General features: G+C 38.3%; 3 protein-coding genes across 3 annotated transcripts in view; 1 reads left to right on the forward strand and 2 right to left on the reverse strand.

Moving 5' to 3' along the window:
* The window catches only part of LOC127453078 (RNA-binding protein 24-like), a 111,289-nt gene extending 96,797 nt beyond the window's left edge, over positions 1-14,492 (reverse strand). The window contains exons 1-2 of the mRNA XM_051719117.1: positions 14,186-14,492; positions 13,922-14,012 (exon numbers count right to left, since the gene is read on the reverse strand). The gene's annotated coding sequence lies outside the window, so the exon portion shown is untranslated. The remainder of the gene's footprint in view (positions 1-13,921; positions 14,013-14,185) is intronic.
* Positions 1-20,670, forward strand: part of LOC127453218 (E3 ubiquitin-protein ligase znrf2-like) — a 425,349-nt gene that overhangs the window by 298,727 nt on the left and 105,952 nt on the right. The gene's annotated exons all lie outside the window — the stretch shown is intronic.
* On the reverse strand, positions 17,937-19,560 carry LOC127453161 (E3 ubiquitin-protein ligase NHLRC1-like). The gene has a single exon (XM_051719359.1). The coding sequence runs from the start codon at positions 19,494-19,496 to the stop codon at positions 18,255-18,257; it is 1,242 nt and encodes a 413-aa protein (XP_051575319.1). The 5' UTR covers positions 19,497-19,560; the 3' UTR covers positions 17,937-18,254.

A 20,670-nucleotide genomic window follows, 5' to 3' on the forward strand; every position in this document is an offset into this window, starting at 1 on the left:
AGTAATAACATTAAGTTTACATTCATTTGTATAACAAGCGCTATAAAGGTACTGTCACTTTAAGAGTTTAACGTGCATCTCACAGACTCGCACAGGTGTTGCAGTTCATTTATTAAGGAGAGAGAAGTCTTGGTCTTTTAGCACATTCGTGCTATTTGTGATTAAAATTCATATTTGTTTTTTTACTTTTTTATCTGACTGTAAAGAACAGAGAGGATATTAAAAGACACATTATTCAATGAAAGTGGAGTGCTGGATCTTATCTTTGATGGACACACATTACACGGAAGAAATGGTCCATTTTCCTTTCAAGCACTTTTCAACAAAACAAGGCGATTTTCCAGGTATTCCAGTATTAAAAATTTTAAGAGCTAAATTCAAGCACTTTAAGGAGATTGTGCGAACCCTGTAACAGTGTAGGAAAAAGTGTAGTAGGGTAAAATCAAGCGATAGAGAGATTATGATATTTGACGGGTCATTTCATTTATGATCACATGGACAGAAAACAATGTTTCACATTTCAAAATATCGAGTTTTGCCTCAATATGATTCGTCATTTTTTTGGTTCGTCATATATCGAAATTCAATATATCATCTCATCCCTTTAAATGAATGAGTCTAATGAACAGGTTCTTTTTAATGAATCAGTCAAAAAGACTCATAAATCGGTGGCCTGGGTAGCTCAGCGAGTATTGATGCTGACTACCACCCCTGGAGTCACGAGTTCGAATCCAGGGTGTGCTGAGTGACTCCAGCCAGGTCTCCTAAGCAATCAAATTGGCCCGGTTGCTAGGGAGGGTAGAGTCACATGGGGTAACCTCCTCATGGTCGCGATTAGTTCTTCTCGCTTTCAATGGGGCTTGTGGTAAGTTGTGCGTGGATCGTGGAGAGTAGCATGAGCCTCCACATGCTGTGGGTCTCCGCGGTGTCATGCACAACGAGTCACGTGATAAGATGTGCGGATTGACGGTCTCAGAAGCGGAGGCAACTGAGACTTGTCCTCTGCCACCCGGATTGAGGTGAGCAACCGCGCCACCACGAGGACCTACTAAGTAGTGGGAATTGGGCATTCCAAATTTGGAAGAAAAATCAGTCTCAATGTCATCAGTTAAGGCCCAGGTATACTTTGGTTAAGGGCAGTCGGCTCGTGCCTGGTTGACCACGTTGCCTTTGTGTGTATACTCTTCTGTCCGCGAGCGAATATGAACTCGTTTGACGCATGCCCACTACAACTTCTTTGTGATACTCTTTTAGTAGCCTACAGTCAATAGCAGGCATATGAGTCAGCAATGCGCACATCCGAGGACCGAGTGCGCGGGTCAAGAAAATCTAAGCAGGGTCAAGCCGCGCGGCTGTGCTGATGACGCAATTTGCGTCAAACATACTGTGCGTAGAGTGATCTTCAACGTGGACACCCATTGGCCTTTAGAATCAATCTATTTACTCACTCTGAATCAGTCAGAGCATCATTACTACCATCCTAATCCACTCAAAGTGAATGAAGAACTTTTACTGTGTTTAAGGAACTGGAATCACAACCATAACTGTCAATCAATCAACATTCCCATCCCACATGCAACCACACAAATCACTAGAAAAACTAGAAATCAGAACGTTCCAAATGTTCCAGAAACTATTGACAGAATGTCTGCAATGTTCACAATTAGCAATCAGACAAACAAAAAGATACATTATGTAAAAGTCAAATTTATGTTGATTTCAGAGATTAATTATTGGTTGTTTATTGAGAGACTATGACGTAAAATGGTTCAATGCTGTTATGTAAATCATTATGGATGCCATATATCTTTCGACTGTCTTCAAATATCCAACTTGTAGGACATGACAAGCCATATCAGGAAGGAAGCAGCTTGCACTTCCCAAACAGTAATTAGTCTCACAACAAAACAAAGTAAAGCTATGCTGTCCCACCTTCAATTTCAGGCCAATGACCAATCCACAGCAAAGATGATTGCATATTTCCACTGTCACGAGCACTGAATTTCCCATTCCAAGGCATCAAGAGATTTTCCATGAGTAAGAATCCAATAATTAGTGATGCCATCGGCCATATTCAGAGTTTTCTTTCAAACGTCTCGAGTTACAGTATGAAGCATCATGCAAGACTATTGTAATAGTGGAATGATCCCTTTTAGTGAAAGCAGAGGTCAGCAGGTAACAGGCAAAGTTTCTGATATTCAGCAAATGCAAAAGAATAGAAATGCATCATGACTTTAAAATCCCCATGTAATGGCTGGACGAACAATTTTCCTAATTTTCAAAATTGGTTTTATTCCATCAAATATAAATGACTCAAATAGCATGTTAACATAAGCTGTTTAAAATAAAATTTATAATGGGTGGTAAACAAATATCACCCTGTTTATCTTATAAAGTGAGGCCACTTAAAGGCCCGTTAAAGACAAAAACTGTCCAGTTTACTCCAGAATGTTTATGTTAATTGCATTAGGAATGAGTCAGATTTGAACATCACAGAAGATGTTTTAATAACCCCCCGCTGAAACATTCAAATGCAATGAGGGTGTTTCTGGTACTGGAAAAAATTATAATTCCAAACCTTTGTTGTACCCTTGCTGTGGCTGAGCAACAGATCTGAACTACAGTACTTGCCTAAGGTGAGTCAGAATTCCTAAATAGATGACTTGGCTCCAAACAAGCAACACTATGAATCTGTTCCAAAACCTAGTGAGCTGCACTGCTGTCTACTGCCTACACAGGCAGCTGCCCTTTAAGAAACCTCATAAGTAACTGATGCTAACCATAGGCTGCATACATGTGCATCCACAAAGCAAAATTCACGCAAAGTGCACAGGAGACCACACTCAAATTTGCCGTCAAAAACAACATGATCACAATTGACATGTTGCTTCCAAATGTTCATGTGCTCCGAAATCGACCCCATTCTGGCAAGTTACTATCAAGCGGCATCCCCCGTCAGACATTTCTGCATCTATTCAACATGTATACCTTTTCCTGCAGTGCGACCGATTTAGCAATCTCTGAGACGTGTTCTGGTCCCGTAGAAACCAGGAAGGAATTGCATTCACATAAACAATGGTAAAAGTGAATCGGAGGTTGCTTTTTTGCTCTAAAATAACCTTTTCACTCCACTGATGGTTAGGTTTAGGGTTGGGGTTTGGGTTAATAAAATATGCACTCCTGTTAACCGTATTACATAATTTGCAACTAAAAAGACAACTCTCATTTAGCGCCACTCTGTGGACATTTCATCTTGAAAACACTTCCAGCTACAGCCAGTGGGGGACGTGGTTTAATTTCAGTGAGCAACTTCTGTTGACGAATTCACAGCGTGATCAGTCTGGTTATAACATGTTGTTAATCTTAACTTGAGACTAATAAGAAGAGATGCACCTATATGACCATTTTTGGCCAATACCAATACCGATTTTAACAACTATAAAACTATAGGCCGATAAAAATACTGATATTTTTCCACTTAGCTTATTTTGCCATCGGATAACTGTTTTACTTAGAAATGCTTAAAATATCTATCCAATATACAGTGCTGTGAATATTGCCCCCGTCCTGATTTCTTCTGTTTTTGTGTGTATCTCATACTAAATAGTTTAAAAAACTCTAACAAAATCTAGTCGGTCCATATTCTCAAATGTTAAGTCAAAAGTAAAATGAGGGGGGAAAACGCTTCAATAGACAGTTCACATGGCGTTACACTTGCACTGATTCCTACTACTCCAGACTCAAGCTTCATAATAACAGTGAAATACCACATTGTATTTTATTCAGTACAGTTGTATGTAGAGTAGCAATATTCACAGACAGCAGTGGTATTCGGCTGAACTCGGTGGTGAAGCGGCTCAGACTATGAGCACAGGTCAGGGGCTGTTCAATCAGACAGAACACAACAGACTGGAACCGAACGCGAGAATCTCGAGACACAGATTTCCAAATTGAACATCTTTCCTAAGAAAGCATTTAAACAACTCATAATCTGAGAAACGCTTATAAGAGAGCAAGACGCAATGGCCAAAGACCTCCACCAACTGTAAGGGGCTGTTCACACCGAACGCTTTTGCAACCATCCATTTGTTTTTCTATGTAAGCGCGCACTAGACGAACGTCTTTGTTTCCCTTTGTTTTTGTTTATTCAGCGTCTCGAGCAGAAGTGCTGTTTTTTAGATGATGTGTCTAATTAAAAAGAACTTTAAAAGCATATTGAGACACCTGCTTTATGTTAACTGTATTTGTTGCACTGTGTCTAGCCTTTTTTAGCGCAAGAATGTGATCGATCTGAAGTTATCGTATTACAGTGAGGATAAAAAATAAAATGAATTGAAATCAAATGCGTTTCTGATTTGTTTATACGTTTCTCTTGGCTGAATGAAGATATTAATTTGCTTTCTCACATCACAGGCTTTAAATATGCAACTTAGCTGGCTAATGGAATGCATAAATGTGACCAGCTGGATATAAACTAATGCAAATAGATGGTAATAGATGGTAACAATCGTGACATTTAAAATTTGGGTAGGACTTGGGTGTATTTTTGTCACACTGTTCTAACCGCCTTGTTGGCAAACATACTGCTGTTCTCTACTAATGCAGCATCTAGTCAACAAATTAAATACTTTATAATGATATGACAACGTGTACTATAGTGTACTGTATACATACCTTTTTATTGTTGATGTTTTAAATCCGCATCTGAAGTGTTTCACTCCATGCAGAGTATAGTCTCACGTGTCAAAACAAACACCACAAGGCGTCAGTGAAGGAATGGTTTTTATTTCGCCTCTAGAGGCCGCTTTCATACTGTATAACGACAGCGGACCCTTCCCAGCCGCTCCAGCACCGGACGCAACAGGGAAAAACTATCGGTGTGGATTTTTGCCGATAACCAATAGATCCAGAAATCTGTTATCGGTGCCGATTAATCGGCAAAACCGATATATCGGTCAACCTTTATCTTTAACTACTGAGGCCGCTGCCATATTGGCTCTTTTTACATGACATCAGGACTGTCCAGTGGGAGCTTTCATAGAATTATAGAGTTTTCAAATTGTAATTACGAGTTCTACGAAGACGTGACCACTTTTACAAATTAGAATCTCGTAATTACGGTAATTCCGACATGATGTGAACACACCATTAGTCATTGGTGAAGAGAATTGACAGCTAGCTAATTGGGTTGAAAAAACTGACTTAAAGCATAATATTTTTGTATTTGATAAAATATTGGGTTTATTCTAAGAATTTATACATAATCGAGGCTTGCAGTCAGAATAGAAAGCGTTTAGTATAGAAGTAGAAAGAATCATTGTGGTTCTCGTTGAATGTGATTTTTTGTAAATAAAAACAAAAGCATCTAAAAATCTAGCTTAATGGATGTTTAGATGTTTTTACTTGAAGACAAGACAAAAATATTGATGAAAAATCAGTAGTTGGACACTTATCTGCACAGCTTTACCCACAATTCTCTATCAGTGTTGCCCTTTTAAGACAGTTAATCAGTTTTGCATCCAGCAGTGAAAGCGACCGTTTCAGTAACCATAGACAAGAGAAGTGGAAAGTGCAGTCCAACGAATCAGCTTTGGACACATCGAGGAGACATTACTGTCTGTCAGCATGCTCTGGTGCACAAAAGAGATTAACAAACATCCCTCAAGCACTTCTAGGTCAAGATTTGCATCAGTGTTTTCTATAAACACCACCACACCTCCTGCACAAAACGAGGGGTCCTCTGGAGAATTCAATTGTTTTATATATGCAACGCAACATTGAGGTCTGTTCTGATAGGGTCACAGACAGCAGGGAAAAACAATGCTAAATGCAAATAATAAACTGCAATGTACCATTTAATTGTGCATTGTTTGCATAGCAAAATAAAAAGACTTATCAACTTCCCATACCTGTTGTTGTTGACGTGTCCAATCAAACTCTGTCACTTGGTAGAAGTACACACCATATCATAATTTAAATGCAGCTGTCATTTGAAAACATTCGCAGTGTGAACTTGGCAATGTAACAACTTGGAAAGGGTGATTATTTATGTGCATTTCTGTGAAACAATGCAGAAACAAAAGATGCATTCCAGAGGTTGACCATCTGACCAAGATTGCGTTGTCATTTCTGAAGACACAGTATTTCAAAAGAAAAGGAATGATAAACAGACGAGTTTAACTCTAAATGGAATTATTTCTGCTTTCTGTTGCACAAAGACACCAACGTTCAGTATGGAATACCAGTGTACTGTACTGTCCTGCATACTGCCTACTTCAAAAAAAGAATGTGAAAATAGTAGGCATTACTCCAGCATAACCTTTTCAAACAGTAGTGTGCCACATTGTTGTCACATGACCTAATTGTTGCATGTTTCGTTCAGCGAGTGGCATTCAGTTATCATCTTTGAAATAAAATGCTTTTGCATTTCTAATGCAATAACGATTAACAGTCTAATAAAAACAATGAGTCAGGAAAGAGATTACGGTTGACAGTTCCTGTTAATTTGTCAAGTTGAGCGCATTGCATTGGCAAATGTAGTCGGTCATCCAGGTATTCCATGCAGACGGAAGACATCTGCATACTGTGAACAGTATGCATACCACAGCAGTATTAAGAGTAGTATGGTAGTCTGCTATTCTGAACATTCACATGCACTCAGTGCTCTTAGTCTTTGGAAGTGAGCTTGGAATTTTTCACATCTTTCTCATGAAGCGGAGGGTAACACAAACTTCAGAAATGACCTGGCAGGAATAAATCTATCTTGTCTCAAGTGGCTGACTGGACATAAACATATTTAACAAGAAAGAAAGCCACAAGTGGATTATTATTGCTTTTATAAATATAAAACAGCAGCAAAAGCAAAATAACAGACGTTAAAATTCTTCTGCCGGGCAATAAAGTGGCAGATGTTGTCTTTCTTTCACAACATCTGCAAAATGGACATTATATCTGAAATATACCCAAATAAATTGGAATCGAAATGGGAAATCTGTATTAATATGCAGCACTAAATATACAACCCCTCTCCTGATTTAACCATTTACCACGTGTCTAAAGCCGTCATGTAGCGCTCGGATAACATCAGATCTCCTCTGGAAAAAGAAAATGACTCAACATGCTGATTGAACGCTAGAGATAAGATGATAAGGCTGAAGCAGGAATTATTACATAAAGACTTCCACTTATCAACGTGTTATCCACCCATGGCGCCAAGGAGAGGCAGGAAACGGAATATAGAGGTGGGAAACAGGAAGTTGAGGTGGGAAACCAAGAGGGAAAGCACAAAAGCTTGTTGGAAAAGCTTTCTACATTGAAGCAAAACCAAATATTTTTGCTTCAGAACTTTTACATCGGACAACAAGTAGCGACCCAACACAGTACCAAAATTGATTATCGTACAAAATTTTATTTCAATGGTTGCATGCACTCGGCAGCCAAAAATTCATTGTATTTAATGAAGTCTGGATCATATTTGCATTCACCTTGTTTACAGCTGAAGTGTGTAATTTCTGCGTCACTATCAGCACCAAACAGAATTGCAATCTGTTTATTTGTGAATCCAAATTGAGCTCAACATAACAAAAACGGCTCAACCAATAGTGCGAGTTTGGGGCACTAGGCTGTCAAATAAAAATTTGATATTCAAATATTCTTCGAATTAAAGATAAAAATGCACAATCGATTGCTAAAACCGTGCATTTGAATTTTGGATAAATTTTGCCAAGCACAGACAAAGGCTTCAGATCGCATTCTTGCACTAAAAAAAGGCTAGATTCAGCGCAACAAATACAGTTTAACATATGCATGTGTCGCGAGATGCGTTTTTAAAGGTTGATATTTTTTTTACTTGACACAGCATCTAAAAAACACAGTGATCCTGCACAAGACACTGAATAAACTACAAAACGCAACTATGAAAACTGTGTGCATGGACGCAAAAAGTGTTCAGTGTGAATAGCCTCTTAGTTGGAGGTCTTTGGCCGTTGCAACTCTTATCAACGTTTCTCAGATTAAGCGATGGCTTATAAAATTCTTTGTACACTGTAAACATTTAAATAGCATTTTATCCAGCTTATGGGGTTTTTTGAGTCACAGATACTATGAAATAATGGTGGGTAAAAAAATAGCAATTTTCCGATGCATTGCGATCTTCATTTGAGCAATCTCGATATCGATTCTTAAATCCCAATATAGATCTTTGGCGATGCGCAACCCTCCACTACAATGAGAGGAAATCACTCGCGTTTGCAACCAAATTTCACACTGACTAAAAATGTATATAATTGGCAACTGGCTGGTAAATGTTTACATTTCACTCAGCAGTGAATTAATAGTGTAGTATAGTGGTGGAGTATTCAGCAGCGAGATCCCTTCACAGCGTGTTGAGAGTAAAAGTTGTTCCGTGTGTGTGTCCAAAGACGAGAGCCATGCGACCCATTTGTCAATGAATAATGTCTCCTTTAATACCATTTCTGTTCTTTACAGTCAGTTGTTTATAAAAAAAAATTAAATAAAAAAAAACATTTAACTGTAATCACGCATAGCACAGATGAGATAAAACCATTCAAGTCTCTCTCGTTAACATGCGCTCATTTACAGAAGCTCTTCACAGAACTGCCGGTTTTCTTAAAGAGACAGTACTGGTTTTAGCATATGTTCAATTATGCAACTGAACAATAAACATGTAACAAAATATAGTATATGCAATATAATATCATATTTATAGATTTAATACATTGATTTGTTAATTTTTAAAAAGCTAAAATGTGACCAAAATGATTAAAAAAAATAAAATAAAATAAATATATATAATTAGTACAATTAAAATTTTCATAATGTACCTTGTTAGAAGGTCCTCTGTATAATTAACAGCATTAGCTGGGAGATCATTTTTCAGATTTAAGCAAAAAGGACATTATAACTGAAAAATACCCATATGAATCAATATCGAATTTAATCGAGAGCTTGTGAATCGGAATCAAATCGGGAAATCTGTATCAATACCCAGCCCTACTATGAAATGTGAATTACTTTGCATATACATAAAAACACATGCCAGACCAATAATATTCCACAAATGTTGTCCCAACTAGCCTCACGGAGTTTTCTGAATGAACAATTTCATATTGAACAATGTTGCTAATTTGCAACATGAATATATTATGCAGTTCGTGTTATAGGCTTATTTTTCTTGCCATTTGCTGACTTTATGCTGTTGTTGTTTTTTGTTGACACTATTAGTTAATTGTTGTGTGGTGGTGTTAGGAGCACATCTTTTAACTTAATGAGATTTTGTCACCATTATTGAGGTTTGTATGTTAAAGGTTGAGGTCTATTGTGTGTCTATGTCTAACAATTGTACATACTGCCTTGCAAGACATAACTCTCTTCAGAGGCAAAGATTACAGTTAACGTCATGTAAAAGTAATTGAAACGGTGACCAAATGTAAATTCTCGTATTGCGAATTGATAGTTAGCTGAACAAGAAATTAGTAGTTCTCTCAGCAAGCATTTTTATGGGGGCCTGGGTAGCTAGAGTGAGTAAAGATGCTGACTACCACACCTGGAGTCGCGAGTTCGAATCCAGGGTGTGCTGAGTGACTCCAGCCAGGTCTCCTAAGCAACCAATTGGCCCCGTTGTTAGGGAGGGTAGAGTCACATGGGGTAACCTCCTCGTGGTCACTATAATGTGGTTCTCTCTCTCGGTGGGGCGCATGGTGAGTTGTGCGTGGATGCCGTGGAGAATAGCGTGAAGCCTCCACACGCGCTATGTCTCCGCGGTAATGCGCTCAACAAGCCACGTGATAAGATGCACGGATTGACGGTCTCAGACATGGAGGCAACTGAGATTCGTCCTCCGCCACCCGGATTGAGGCGAGTCACTACGCCACCACGAGGACTTAGAGCGCGTTGGGAATTGGGCATTCCAAGTCAGGGAGAAAAAGGGGTGAAAAAAAAACTCCAAAGTTCTTCCAGGAGTTCTTGAAGATAAAAGTTACAGTAAAAGTGTCTACCACAAGAGTACTGCGGCACTCCCAGGTATGCGCTGCTCTTTTTAACAAGGAAGCCTCTGGTGCTATTCCTAGTCTCTCTGTCATCATCTCGTCGTCTTTGAATACTTTCACAGGTTCATATTTCGAACCTTAAGAAGCTCACAGAATGGAAACCTGACTCCTAGAAATGGCCTGAAGCCGCCGTCACACTCCAATTATCAAATGGAGCTCATTTCAAACATACCGTGAGAGTTTAAGAAGACACAAGATCATTAATCCAGGTGGGACTCTCTGGAATTAAAAAGACGTTCTCTACAAATGCTGCTTCTTTTAGCACCGTGTTATTTAAACACAGCGATCAGCCACAACATTAAAACCACCTGCCTAATATTGTGTAGGTCCCCCTCGTGCCTCCAAAACAGCGCCAACCCGCATCTCAGAACAGCATTCAGAGATGATATTCTTCTCAGCACAATTGTACAGAGTGGTTATCTGAGTTACCATAGACTTTATCAGTTCAAAACAGTCTGGCCATTCTCTGTTGACCTCTCTCATCAACAAGGAGTATCCAAAAATACATGACATAAATCAACCTCATGGGAACAGGTGCTCAAAGAGATGCAGGGGAAAGTCAAGGTTTTTCTAAAATTATGTAATCACAGTCTGGGGAATCTAACTTTCCCGTTTCCTTTCAGAAAGCATTATTGCACTAATTGCAATAATAAGCGCAAGCAACTTATAGTAGATGTTTGTTCTGCTAGCGTTTCATGAATGAAGTCTAGTGTCTTTACGTAGTGAACTCTTGAACACTTAACTTGCAAAATTCAAAACGTTATTGTTAGGTATTTACATAATTGCTCTGAATTGTGTGTTCTGGACTACTAAATATCTGATAGTGCTAAATATGTTCTAGTTCTTGTTCTAAATATGGGTTAATGGTAGTGAACGTAACGCTTGAATGCAATGGCAAATCTGGTGATTAATGGACTGGGCCAGTACAAACTTGGCCTTTTCGTCACCCATATTTCAGCTAATCTTTGGAAGTGTGAATAGCCTACTCTGTTTTTACTTCAACAAATGCACTTTTTCTCATTCATTATGACCTGGAGATCTGTTTATCTCCAAACTGCTCTTTACCAAACAATAAAAGAAAAATGGAGACCAATGAAGAATGGACACTGATGACGCAAAAAAAAAAAAAGGCAAATAGACTGCATGCGGACAGCCCTTAAGTACTGTGCTGAAAACGAAAAGTGCATGAGGCGCACTGTGCGCATGATGTAACGGCAAGCGGAAAACCGAAGTATATTTTGGTCTTTAGTCTTCAGAAGTCAACAGGTCTGATGCTAAATGGCATTGGTTGTCGCATGTGTCAAAAAAAATTAGTGCCGTACCAAATTAAAATCCGATGAAGTGCAAACTAGATTTGAGAGCTTCAGCTGATGGGAAGGTTTTCTCGCCATGAACACATACATTTCAGTCTGTTTCTCACACAAAACTACCATATGGCATCAGAAGACTCTGAATATACCGTACAAGTTATATGGCTTTTATGGCACTTTGGAGCTCAAGAGCCCCAGTCACCATTCATTTCCATTGCATGGAAAAGAGCAACATTCTGCATTCAGCATTTCCTCTGACTTCTATTTCCAATGTCGTGTCAGTCGAGTACGCTTCATCAAGGCCTGATTGTTTTCCATGTCATATCCCGAGTGTAAGACGAGCTGATGCTTACTCGTTCTTTCTCGAGAAGCGACAGCCCACCTGCCTGCGTATGTAACCGACAAATGCATTGCTGCTGTTAGGCAGAGCTCTGGCTATATTAAAGCATGCTCTATTGTTCCTGCAGGTTTTCTAACCTTCAGGCGACATGAACCAAGAGGATTTCACTGAACACAGTTCAGACCATCACGAGATCCAATAGCGTGTGACCCACAGCTGTACTGCCCTTGAGAGAGCTCCACAGCCAATCGCCTACTGTTTCCAAAACCTACCCAACAACATAAAACTAAAATAACCATGTACTGTGATAAAATGGTGTTTAATTAATGTTTATGTGAGATGTAAATTATGCTATAATATTGTACTAAGATGTAATAACTAGGCCCAGATTAAATCTGCAGACTTTGTCACGTTTTCTGTGCAGAATTTGATGCAAAATCCTGGATTTAAACAGTAAATTAATCGTAAATGGTAAAATCTGTTAAGCGGAGCTGAGAGAACTACACTCCTACTTGTAGCTGAAAGTACAATAAAAATAATCCAAATATTTAAAGCTAAAGTGTGTAATTTCTACACCCCCAGTGGCTCTAAACGTAATTGCAAAAATAAACATTGTTCTCAAACATCTTTCCCGAATACGTCCCTCATCTGCTATTGATCAACCAAACAGATAGTCCCGCTCCAAACTCGGTATGCTTATAACAAACAGAGTAACATTTTTATAGCGCCACAGAGACACAGTGTTTATAATTTTCGTGGAAATCAACCAACAAATGACTTACAGCTGTCTCTGCATATTAAGCTAGGATAAGAGAAATTATTTTAACATTGTAAAGTTTCAGCTTTCAATACATTATACCACGTGTGTAGGTGGTACATGCCAACAAACTATCACGCCAGTGTAACATTTCAAACATTTTTCACCAACTATCTTCACACAGATGCATGGCTTGAAGTAGTCACATTGTTTAGCATTTGCATGCAGCCAAACTTTCTGAATCACAAGACATATTTTTGTCTATTGATGGACTACACTCTTAAAATGGAATACATAGACTATCATTTAATTGCCAACAAAAGCCTTCATCAGCCAACTAACAAAGGACAATGCATCTATATGAACTTCTGCAGTTAATCCAGGATGAACTTCAAAGACATTAGTCATTAATCTTACAGTTCATACAAAATATTTGTGTATACACTGGCCCTTAACACTTACTTAGTTTACTCATTAAACCATGACTTGCACTGCACACAAATAACTAATATTGGCATTATATTCATGTTGTTTAGTCAGAGGGGAACTGGCCCCCACAGTGAGCCTGGTTTCTCCCAAGGTTATTTTTCTCCATTAACCAACATCTTATGGAGTTTTGTGTTCCTTGCCACAGTCGCCTTCGGCTTGCTCACTGGGGTTATAAATACAATTACTATTTAATTATTTATTTTTATACACAATTTACAATCATATTTAATCAAACTACACAATGATGACTCTAAGACTTTATAGATATTACAGTTTAATATTCTGTTAATGCATGATTTTCTGTAAAGCTGCTTTGAAACTACTGAAAAGCTTTGTCAGTGGATAATGCACAATTTCTCATATTAAATAGGCTAATTTCAAGTAAATATTGTGTAAAATATGTTCAATTTCAATTCCTATGATTAAACTGTATAATGCTACTGACATATTGGCATTATTTCCACCATCGCTCACCCTGCTCTCTAGCATAAACCCATATTGGTTGCCAATAATTACAATAGCAAAAGCATGCAATGCCATAATATGCACTTCAGCACTGTTGCAAACGTGGGGCCTGTCAGGAATTTCCCAGCAGCAAAGAACTTTCACACAGTGCATGGCACTCATGAGCACGCCCAGAACCCAAGACCTCATGAGCCCTGCATTCAGTGCACTTACATTCTTACATATACAAACACGCAGTGGACTCAAACAGATGCAAAACTTCCTCTCCGTGCATGCATTTGACTGCAATGGGCCATGAAATTCTTCTTGACAGCAAAGTGATTCCTGCCCTGATTCAAATCCGAGCTAAATCACACTCAAGCAAATACTGACAGCTTTCACCAACAGGAGAAACTCACAGTTTGCACGGCTCACATCATGTCACATGACAAAAATGAGCAATAAAAGTGCATTCTTCATGCATGCATGCATGCATTGATTTATTTGACTGTACCTGTTTTCTCCTTTCGCCTTGGAGGGCGGCGGGTGCAGAACTGTCTGGTTGTTCTCCATCTCAACTACACATTTTGTGCTCAGCTCGATCTCTGCAAGCCAAAAGTTGTTAAAAGTTCTTCTACAAACATTGTTCGTGTTAAACGCCCATTAAACTGCACTGAACATTAAAATAACATCCTTAACAAATACAGTGACGTATTCGCACACAGCCCCTCAAAAGAGATTTAACATTGATATATCAACACGTTTAAAAGCATCTTACCTCTCCGATTCATGGGTCGAACTCGAACCGCCACTTTTACCTTCGTATCCGACATGTTAACGCTTAAATTTTAAAGGCTTTAAAGTGGAGACACACGCTTAGTTGCTCCATAGAGCTCGCCGAATAATTATAACTCCCCGCAAAGTGTCCCACAGAGACGTCTGAGGTGCTCGTACCCGAGTAAAATACTCCCACAGTCCATAACCGACCAGAAACAGCAGTCGATATTAATCCAAACCAGTGGTTTTATTTTAGTCGGGTTAAATGTGTGTTTGTGGAGGATCCTCCGCCAGACCAGACCGCCATCTTCCGCTGACTGATCCCTCAAATGTCCAGTGCATGAATATGCATGAAAGAAATGGCATGGATTTGAGTTTTAAAACCCACAAGAACCTGATGTAGATCATATGACTGGATGTGTTGCAGGAGGATGAGTAAAGTAGAGAACGAGAGAAAGAGAGTGATCTGCTTTTGAGTCTCTATCACTAAATTTACATCCTTTATTATTGTTATCTAAACTTATTTCCCATTTGTTCACTTATGAGACTACATTTTAACCTTATGCTGCTAAAGTGTTGGACTGTTACCCAGATAGCACACGTATGTCTCTGAGATGTCTGTTTTAGATCTTTTAGAACATTCTAAATCATAACCATCTCAAAGACATCTGCTGAATGTCTTATTGACATCCAAGGGGAAACGTCTTGTAGACGTACTGCAGATGAGCAAACAACATAAAAATACATCTTCCAGATGTAAACACACACATCAAATAGACATCTGGGTGACGTCTCACAGATGTATGTTGATCTTTCCATCTGGAAAGCATCACAATTTAATTAACATCTGCTAAACATCTTAAAAAGATCAGATTTATAAACATTCTAAGTCATAAACATCTCAAAGACATCTGCTGAATGTCTTATTGACATCCAAGGGGAAACGTCTTGTAGACGTACTGCAGATGAGCAAACAACATAAAAATACATCTTCCAGATGTAAACACACACATCAAATAGACATCTGGGTGATGTCTCACAGATGTCTGTTGATATTTCCATCTGGAAAGCATCACAATTTAATTGACATCTGCTAAACATCTTAAAAAGTTCAGATTTATAAACATTCTAAGTCATAAACGTCTCAAAGACATCTGCTGAATGTCTTACTGACATCCGAGAGGAAATGTCTTGTAGACGTACTGCAGATGAGCAAACAACATAAAAAAATACATCTCCCAGATGTAAACACACACACACATCAAACAGACGTCTGGGTGATGACCTCTTTTTGATGTGTGTTTACATCTGGAAGATGTATTTCAAGTCAAGTCATTTTTATTTGTATAGTGCTTTTCACAACACACATCGTTTCAAAGCAGCTTTACAGAAAATCATGCATTAACAAACAATGAAACTGTAATATCTATAAAGTCTTAGTCATCATTGTGTAGTTTGATTAAATATGATTGTAAATTGTGTCTTAGAATAAATCATTAAATAAATCACTAAATAAAATTTTAATTTTTTACGTTGTTCGCTCATCTGCAATACGTCTATAAGACGTTTCCTTTTGGATGTCAATAAGACGTTCAGTGGATGTCTTTGAGACATTTATGACTTAGAATTTTTATAAATCTGATCTTTTTAAGATGTTTAGCAGATGTTAATTAAATTGTGATGCTTTCCAGATGAAAAGATCTGAAACAGATATCTCGGAGATGTCACCCAGATGTCTATTTGATGTGTGTATTTACATCTGGAAAACTTATTTTTTACGTTGTTCGCTCATCTGCAATACGTCAATAAGACGTTTACACTCAGATGTCAATAAGACGTTCAGCAGATGTCTTTGAGACGTTTATGATAAATCTGGTCATTTTAAGATGTTTAGCAGATGTTAATTAAATTGTGATGCTTTCCAGATGAAAAGATCTAAAACAGACATCTCTGAGATGTCACCCAGATGTCTATATGATGTGTGTTTACGCCTGGAAGATGTATTTTTTACGTTGTTTGCTCATCTGCAGTACGTCTATGAGACGTTTCCTCTCAGATGTCCATAAGACGTTCAGCAGATGTCTTTGAGACGTTTATGATAAATCTGGTCATTTTAAGATGTTTAGCAGATGTTAATTGAATTGTGATGCTTTCCAGATGAAAAGATCTAAAACAGACATTTCTGAGATGTCAACCAGATGTCTATTTGATGTGTGTGTTCACGCCTGGAAGACGTATTTCTTTACATTGTTTACTCATCTGCCATCCATCTGTGAGACGTTTCCTCTCAGATGTCCATAAGACAATCAGCAGATGTCTTTGAGATGTTTATGATTCAGAATATTTTTAAATCTGGTCATTTTAAGATGTTTAGCAGATGTTAATTAGATTGTCATGCTTTCTAGTTGAAAATATCTAAAATAGACATCTCAGAGATGTATGTGTGCTATCTGGGCAAACTAAGCAATACCATCCCTGATAGCACACAAACATCACCCAGACATTTACAGTATCTGATGTGTGTTTACATCTGGAAGACATATTTTTTACGTTGTTTGCTTAACTGCAATGCATCTAACACGTTTTGTCTTGGATGTCAATAAGACATTCAGCAGATGTCTTTGAGATGTTTATGACTTACAGTGTTTGTAAATCTGATCTTTTTTTTTTTATGTTTAGCAGATGTAAAGTAAATTGTGATGCTTTCCAAATGAAAAGATCTAAAACAGACATCTCAGAGATGTACAGTATGCGTGCTATCTGGGTATGTTCTGTTCATTTTAAATTCATTCCCTGATAGCACATGTACATCACCCAGATGTCTATGTGATGTGTGTGTTTACGTCTGGAAGATGTATTTTTTACATTGTTTGCTCATCTGCAATATGTCTATGAGACGTTTCCTCTTGGATGTCCATAAGACATTCAGCAGATGTCTTTGAGATGTTTATGATTTAGAATGTTTGTAAATCTGATCTTTTTAAGATGCTTAGCAGATGTAAATTAGATTGTGATGCTTTCCAGATGAAAAAGATTTCAAACAGACATCTCGGAGAAACGGTCATTCTACAAACTTGGTTTTTCAATCCCCTAAAACGAGACTAAAGTTTTTAACATTAACTCCCTCAAGAGCCTTTAAACTACAGTACATCCAACAAACTTGGTACAGACCTTCAGACTGTTCTGTCATAGGCTACATAAACACTAATCCTTTTAAGTTTGAAAACTCAGTTTTCAGTTTTCTAAAGTCATCGTTTGCCATTCAAGTGTGGATGAGAGGCGTAAACGTAGAAAATCAATGTATTTTCAAGCAAAAATATTTTAGTGTGGACGTGGCCTTAGTGCTATGTCTTTTCAAAACTGATCAGAAAAGTAAAAATCCCATAGATTTACACCCTGATAATATTTAAGGCTAAGGCACTATTTTCTGCAAATGCTTTGGCAATAAGAATGTAGGTTCAGTCCAGGACAGAATAAAGTGTGATCTAATATTCTCTGCTAGAAAGAATGATGGTAACTTTCACTGCGGTGTGAGTCATGGAAAGCAGTGCTTATGCGCACTGTGAGGACATTCCCAATCTGATGGGATCAAAGGAAATGGAGCAGAGTAGATTACAGGATTCCCCTAGGAGTGTTAATCGCTATGGATTTTATCAAATCATTTTTAATGTATTAAAATGCATGTTTGATGCATGAATATAAGTTTATTGATAGAGACACAAATAAATGTAAGCCAATCTTTTAATATACAAAATGTTTTCTAATTCTTGGTTAATTATTATACTTGCATATAGGTCGACATATAAATTGAGAAATTGCATGTTATATTTGTACTTTTCAAAATAAAATTTTCACAAACATTTTTTAATAAATCCAAAAATTAATGTTCATGTTGTTTGTCAAATAAACCAACATGCAAACAACAAATTTACATGTATTGGACCTGAGTTTTAGGTACAACACAACATCACACCATTTACACAAAATCAACTAACATCGTCACAACACACCAATCCACATTATTATTACCTTATTGCATGGATGCATATTATATTTGATGACAAACATTCTCACATACAACGTTTCTCATTTTTATCACTGTATAGGTCCTCTGTGTTTCTTATGTAAAACTTCACTGTATGATCTCCACTGTCCAAGACAATTAGCACATTTAGCCTTGACACTGTTAAACCCGCTGGACGCAGGAGTCCACTCACTAATGGTGTTGGCACAGGTGTTTCCTGTGGCTTCCCCAAACTCCACACCATTCCCCGCTGTGTGTCCCCTACAATTACATCTCCATTTCTGTCAAAACCCACAGAAGATATGGACAAACTCACAGAGTTCATCAAGTTCAGACTGAAACTATCCACCTGCGCCAAAGGAACAAAGTCACTATTGAATATTCTCAGGCATGTGGCTGTAAAGTCGCCTTGAAAATGCCCTTGCTTCCCTAGATGCTCCACAATTGCAATGTTTCCTGACACTGTACAAGAGGCTACTGAACGTGGACAGGCCAGTTCTTTTAAGACAACTCTATTAATTAAGATTAAACCATGTGCAAAATCCATCACAACTTGGCTTAAGGTTCCCATCTGAGCGTCAGTCACCAAGATATGTCCACGGCCATCTACATCAACACCCCACGGCAGTTTAAAAGAGTTTTGGATGGTCACCACAGGGCAGCCTGTGGAAGAGAAGATCTTGACTGATCTATCACCTGCATCCGTAACCACAACATGTCCACTAGCAGCCACCGCAACATCAAGAGGGTGACATACATTTGCAGGGCTGTGTCCATGACGTCCAAAGCCGTGCAAGTACGTCCCTTGGGGACTAAAGACGGCAATCCTTGTCTCACCATCATGTACCACTACGATCTGTCCAGATTGTTGGGTCAAAGCTATGCCAGAAGGGTTGATGATCTTTCCCCAGCCTCCAAAAGCTGAATAGAGATGCAGTGTACCTGAACCCAGGCCTGAATCCACCCAGCCTATTGCATGATGGTCAACAGGCAACCTCGGACAAACTCTTGACCGCATAAGCTCTTGGAGATCAGAGATTGCACGGCATTCTGAAGTGCTGCCAACGGAGCATGATTTTCTGCAGAACGGGCACTCCAGACTTTGTTGGACAGGGTGAGAAAGGGCACAGACACATTTCAGGCAGAGCACGTGGCCGCAGGGTAGATTTCGAGGTCTGTTGAACTTTTCAAAACACACTTTGCACTCCAGCAGGTTTGTTTGGATCTCTGTCAGAATGTCTTCTGCCAACATACTGTCATTGTTGAATGCTGACACAGGTTGCAACATGCTCTTGATGATATTTTGCTTGATATAAACAGTCTGATTTCAGGCAGTAGAAGAGATGAGATGAGAGAAGGGATTTACGACAGTAGCCTGCTGCACTTGGACACATAATCATGTGACTGTGCAAATAATGAATCAAGGGTCTGTGATGGCCTCTTGTGGTAAAGAGGGGAAATCAACTCACATTTATTGAACATTACAGAAAATTTTCAATGTGTTTATAAAGACATTATTCAGAGTAGCGCCTACTTAATTTTTGGCGGGAACGAAAATGGCTGTCAGGGATAGACTGACGATCTCTTCAATGGGTTGTAGCCTACTATATAATGCATATCGAATTTTCACAACTTGCGTTTTCTGGAGTTTTTTGTCTACTGAAATATTTTGTAAAGATGTTTTGTTTTTCAATGTTTCGTCAGCGGAACGATAAAAACTATTTAAGCGACTAGTTATCAACCCCCGTCAAAAATTAAAGATGGCGCTGCTCTGTAAAGGACAATAAAACATTCAAAATGTCCTGTTTATGCTTGCCAAATTTCAATATCACTATCCAATATATACCAGTATTGCATAAAATCCATTTATTTATTTATGGCATTGTGAGATGATTTGCCCCTAATTCTCAATACCATAAGTAGTTTTATTTTTACCTAAAAGCACCATACATTTAATAAAAAATTAAAATACGCTTGCAACAAGCTGGGTAAGATGGGGTAAGACGACTCCCTTAATAACAATGTTCATTTACTTTTAAATTGTAACATACAGATACACTTTTAGCATGTACAGGATGATGATGCATCATCCAGCATATCAAGGGAAATAAATGGAAACATTTGCTGATTTTGTTTTTGTTGTCATTGCACAAAATTACAAATGATGAAAAGAGGCCATGTTTTCATAACAGAATGCAACTAAGGGGTGGTGGTTGCTTAAACATCACAGAACTGTCATTTTCCTCTTTCGATTTTGGGTGTAATATGACTTGGCCCACTGCTTCTGTCTTTGAAGTTTATTTTTATACGTTGTGTAAGCTGTGTGAAACCTTATTCCACTGGTTAGTGTTGGTTATAGAAGTTCACAATCCACCAATACAGGCCAGGCAAAACGATTTTCTCATACTGTGCAATCAAACATTTTGTGATTCTTGTTTTACATTGGTAAAAAGTTAAGTTAT

The sequence above is a fragment of the Myxocyprinus asiaticus genome, chromosome 15 (genome assembly GCF_019703515.2).
Source record: "Myxocyprinus asiaticus isolate MX2 ecotype Aquarium Trade chromosome 15, UBuf_Myxa_2, whole genome shotgun sequence".
Lineage (NCBI taxonomy): Eukaryota > Metazoa > Chordata > Actinopteri > Cypriniformes > Catostomidae > Myxocyprinus > Myxocyprinus asiaticus.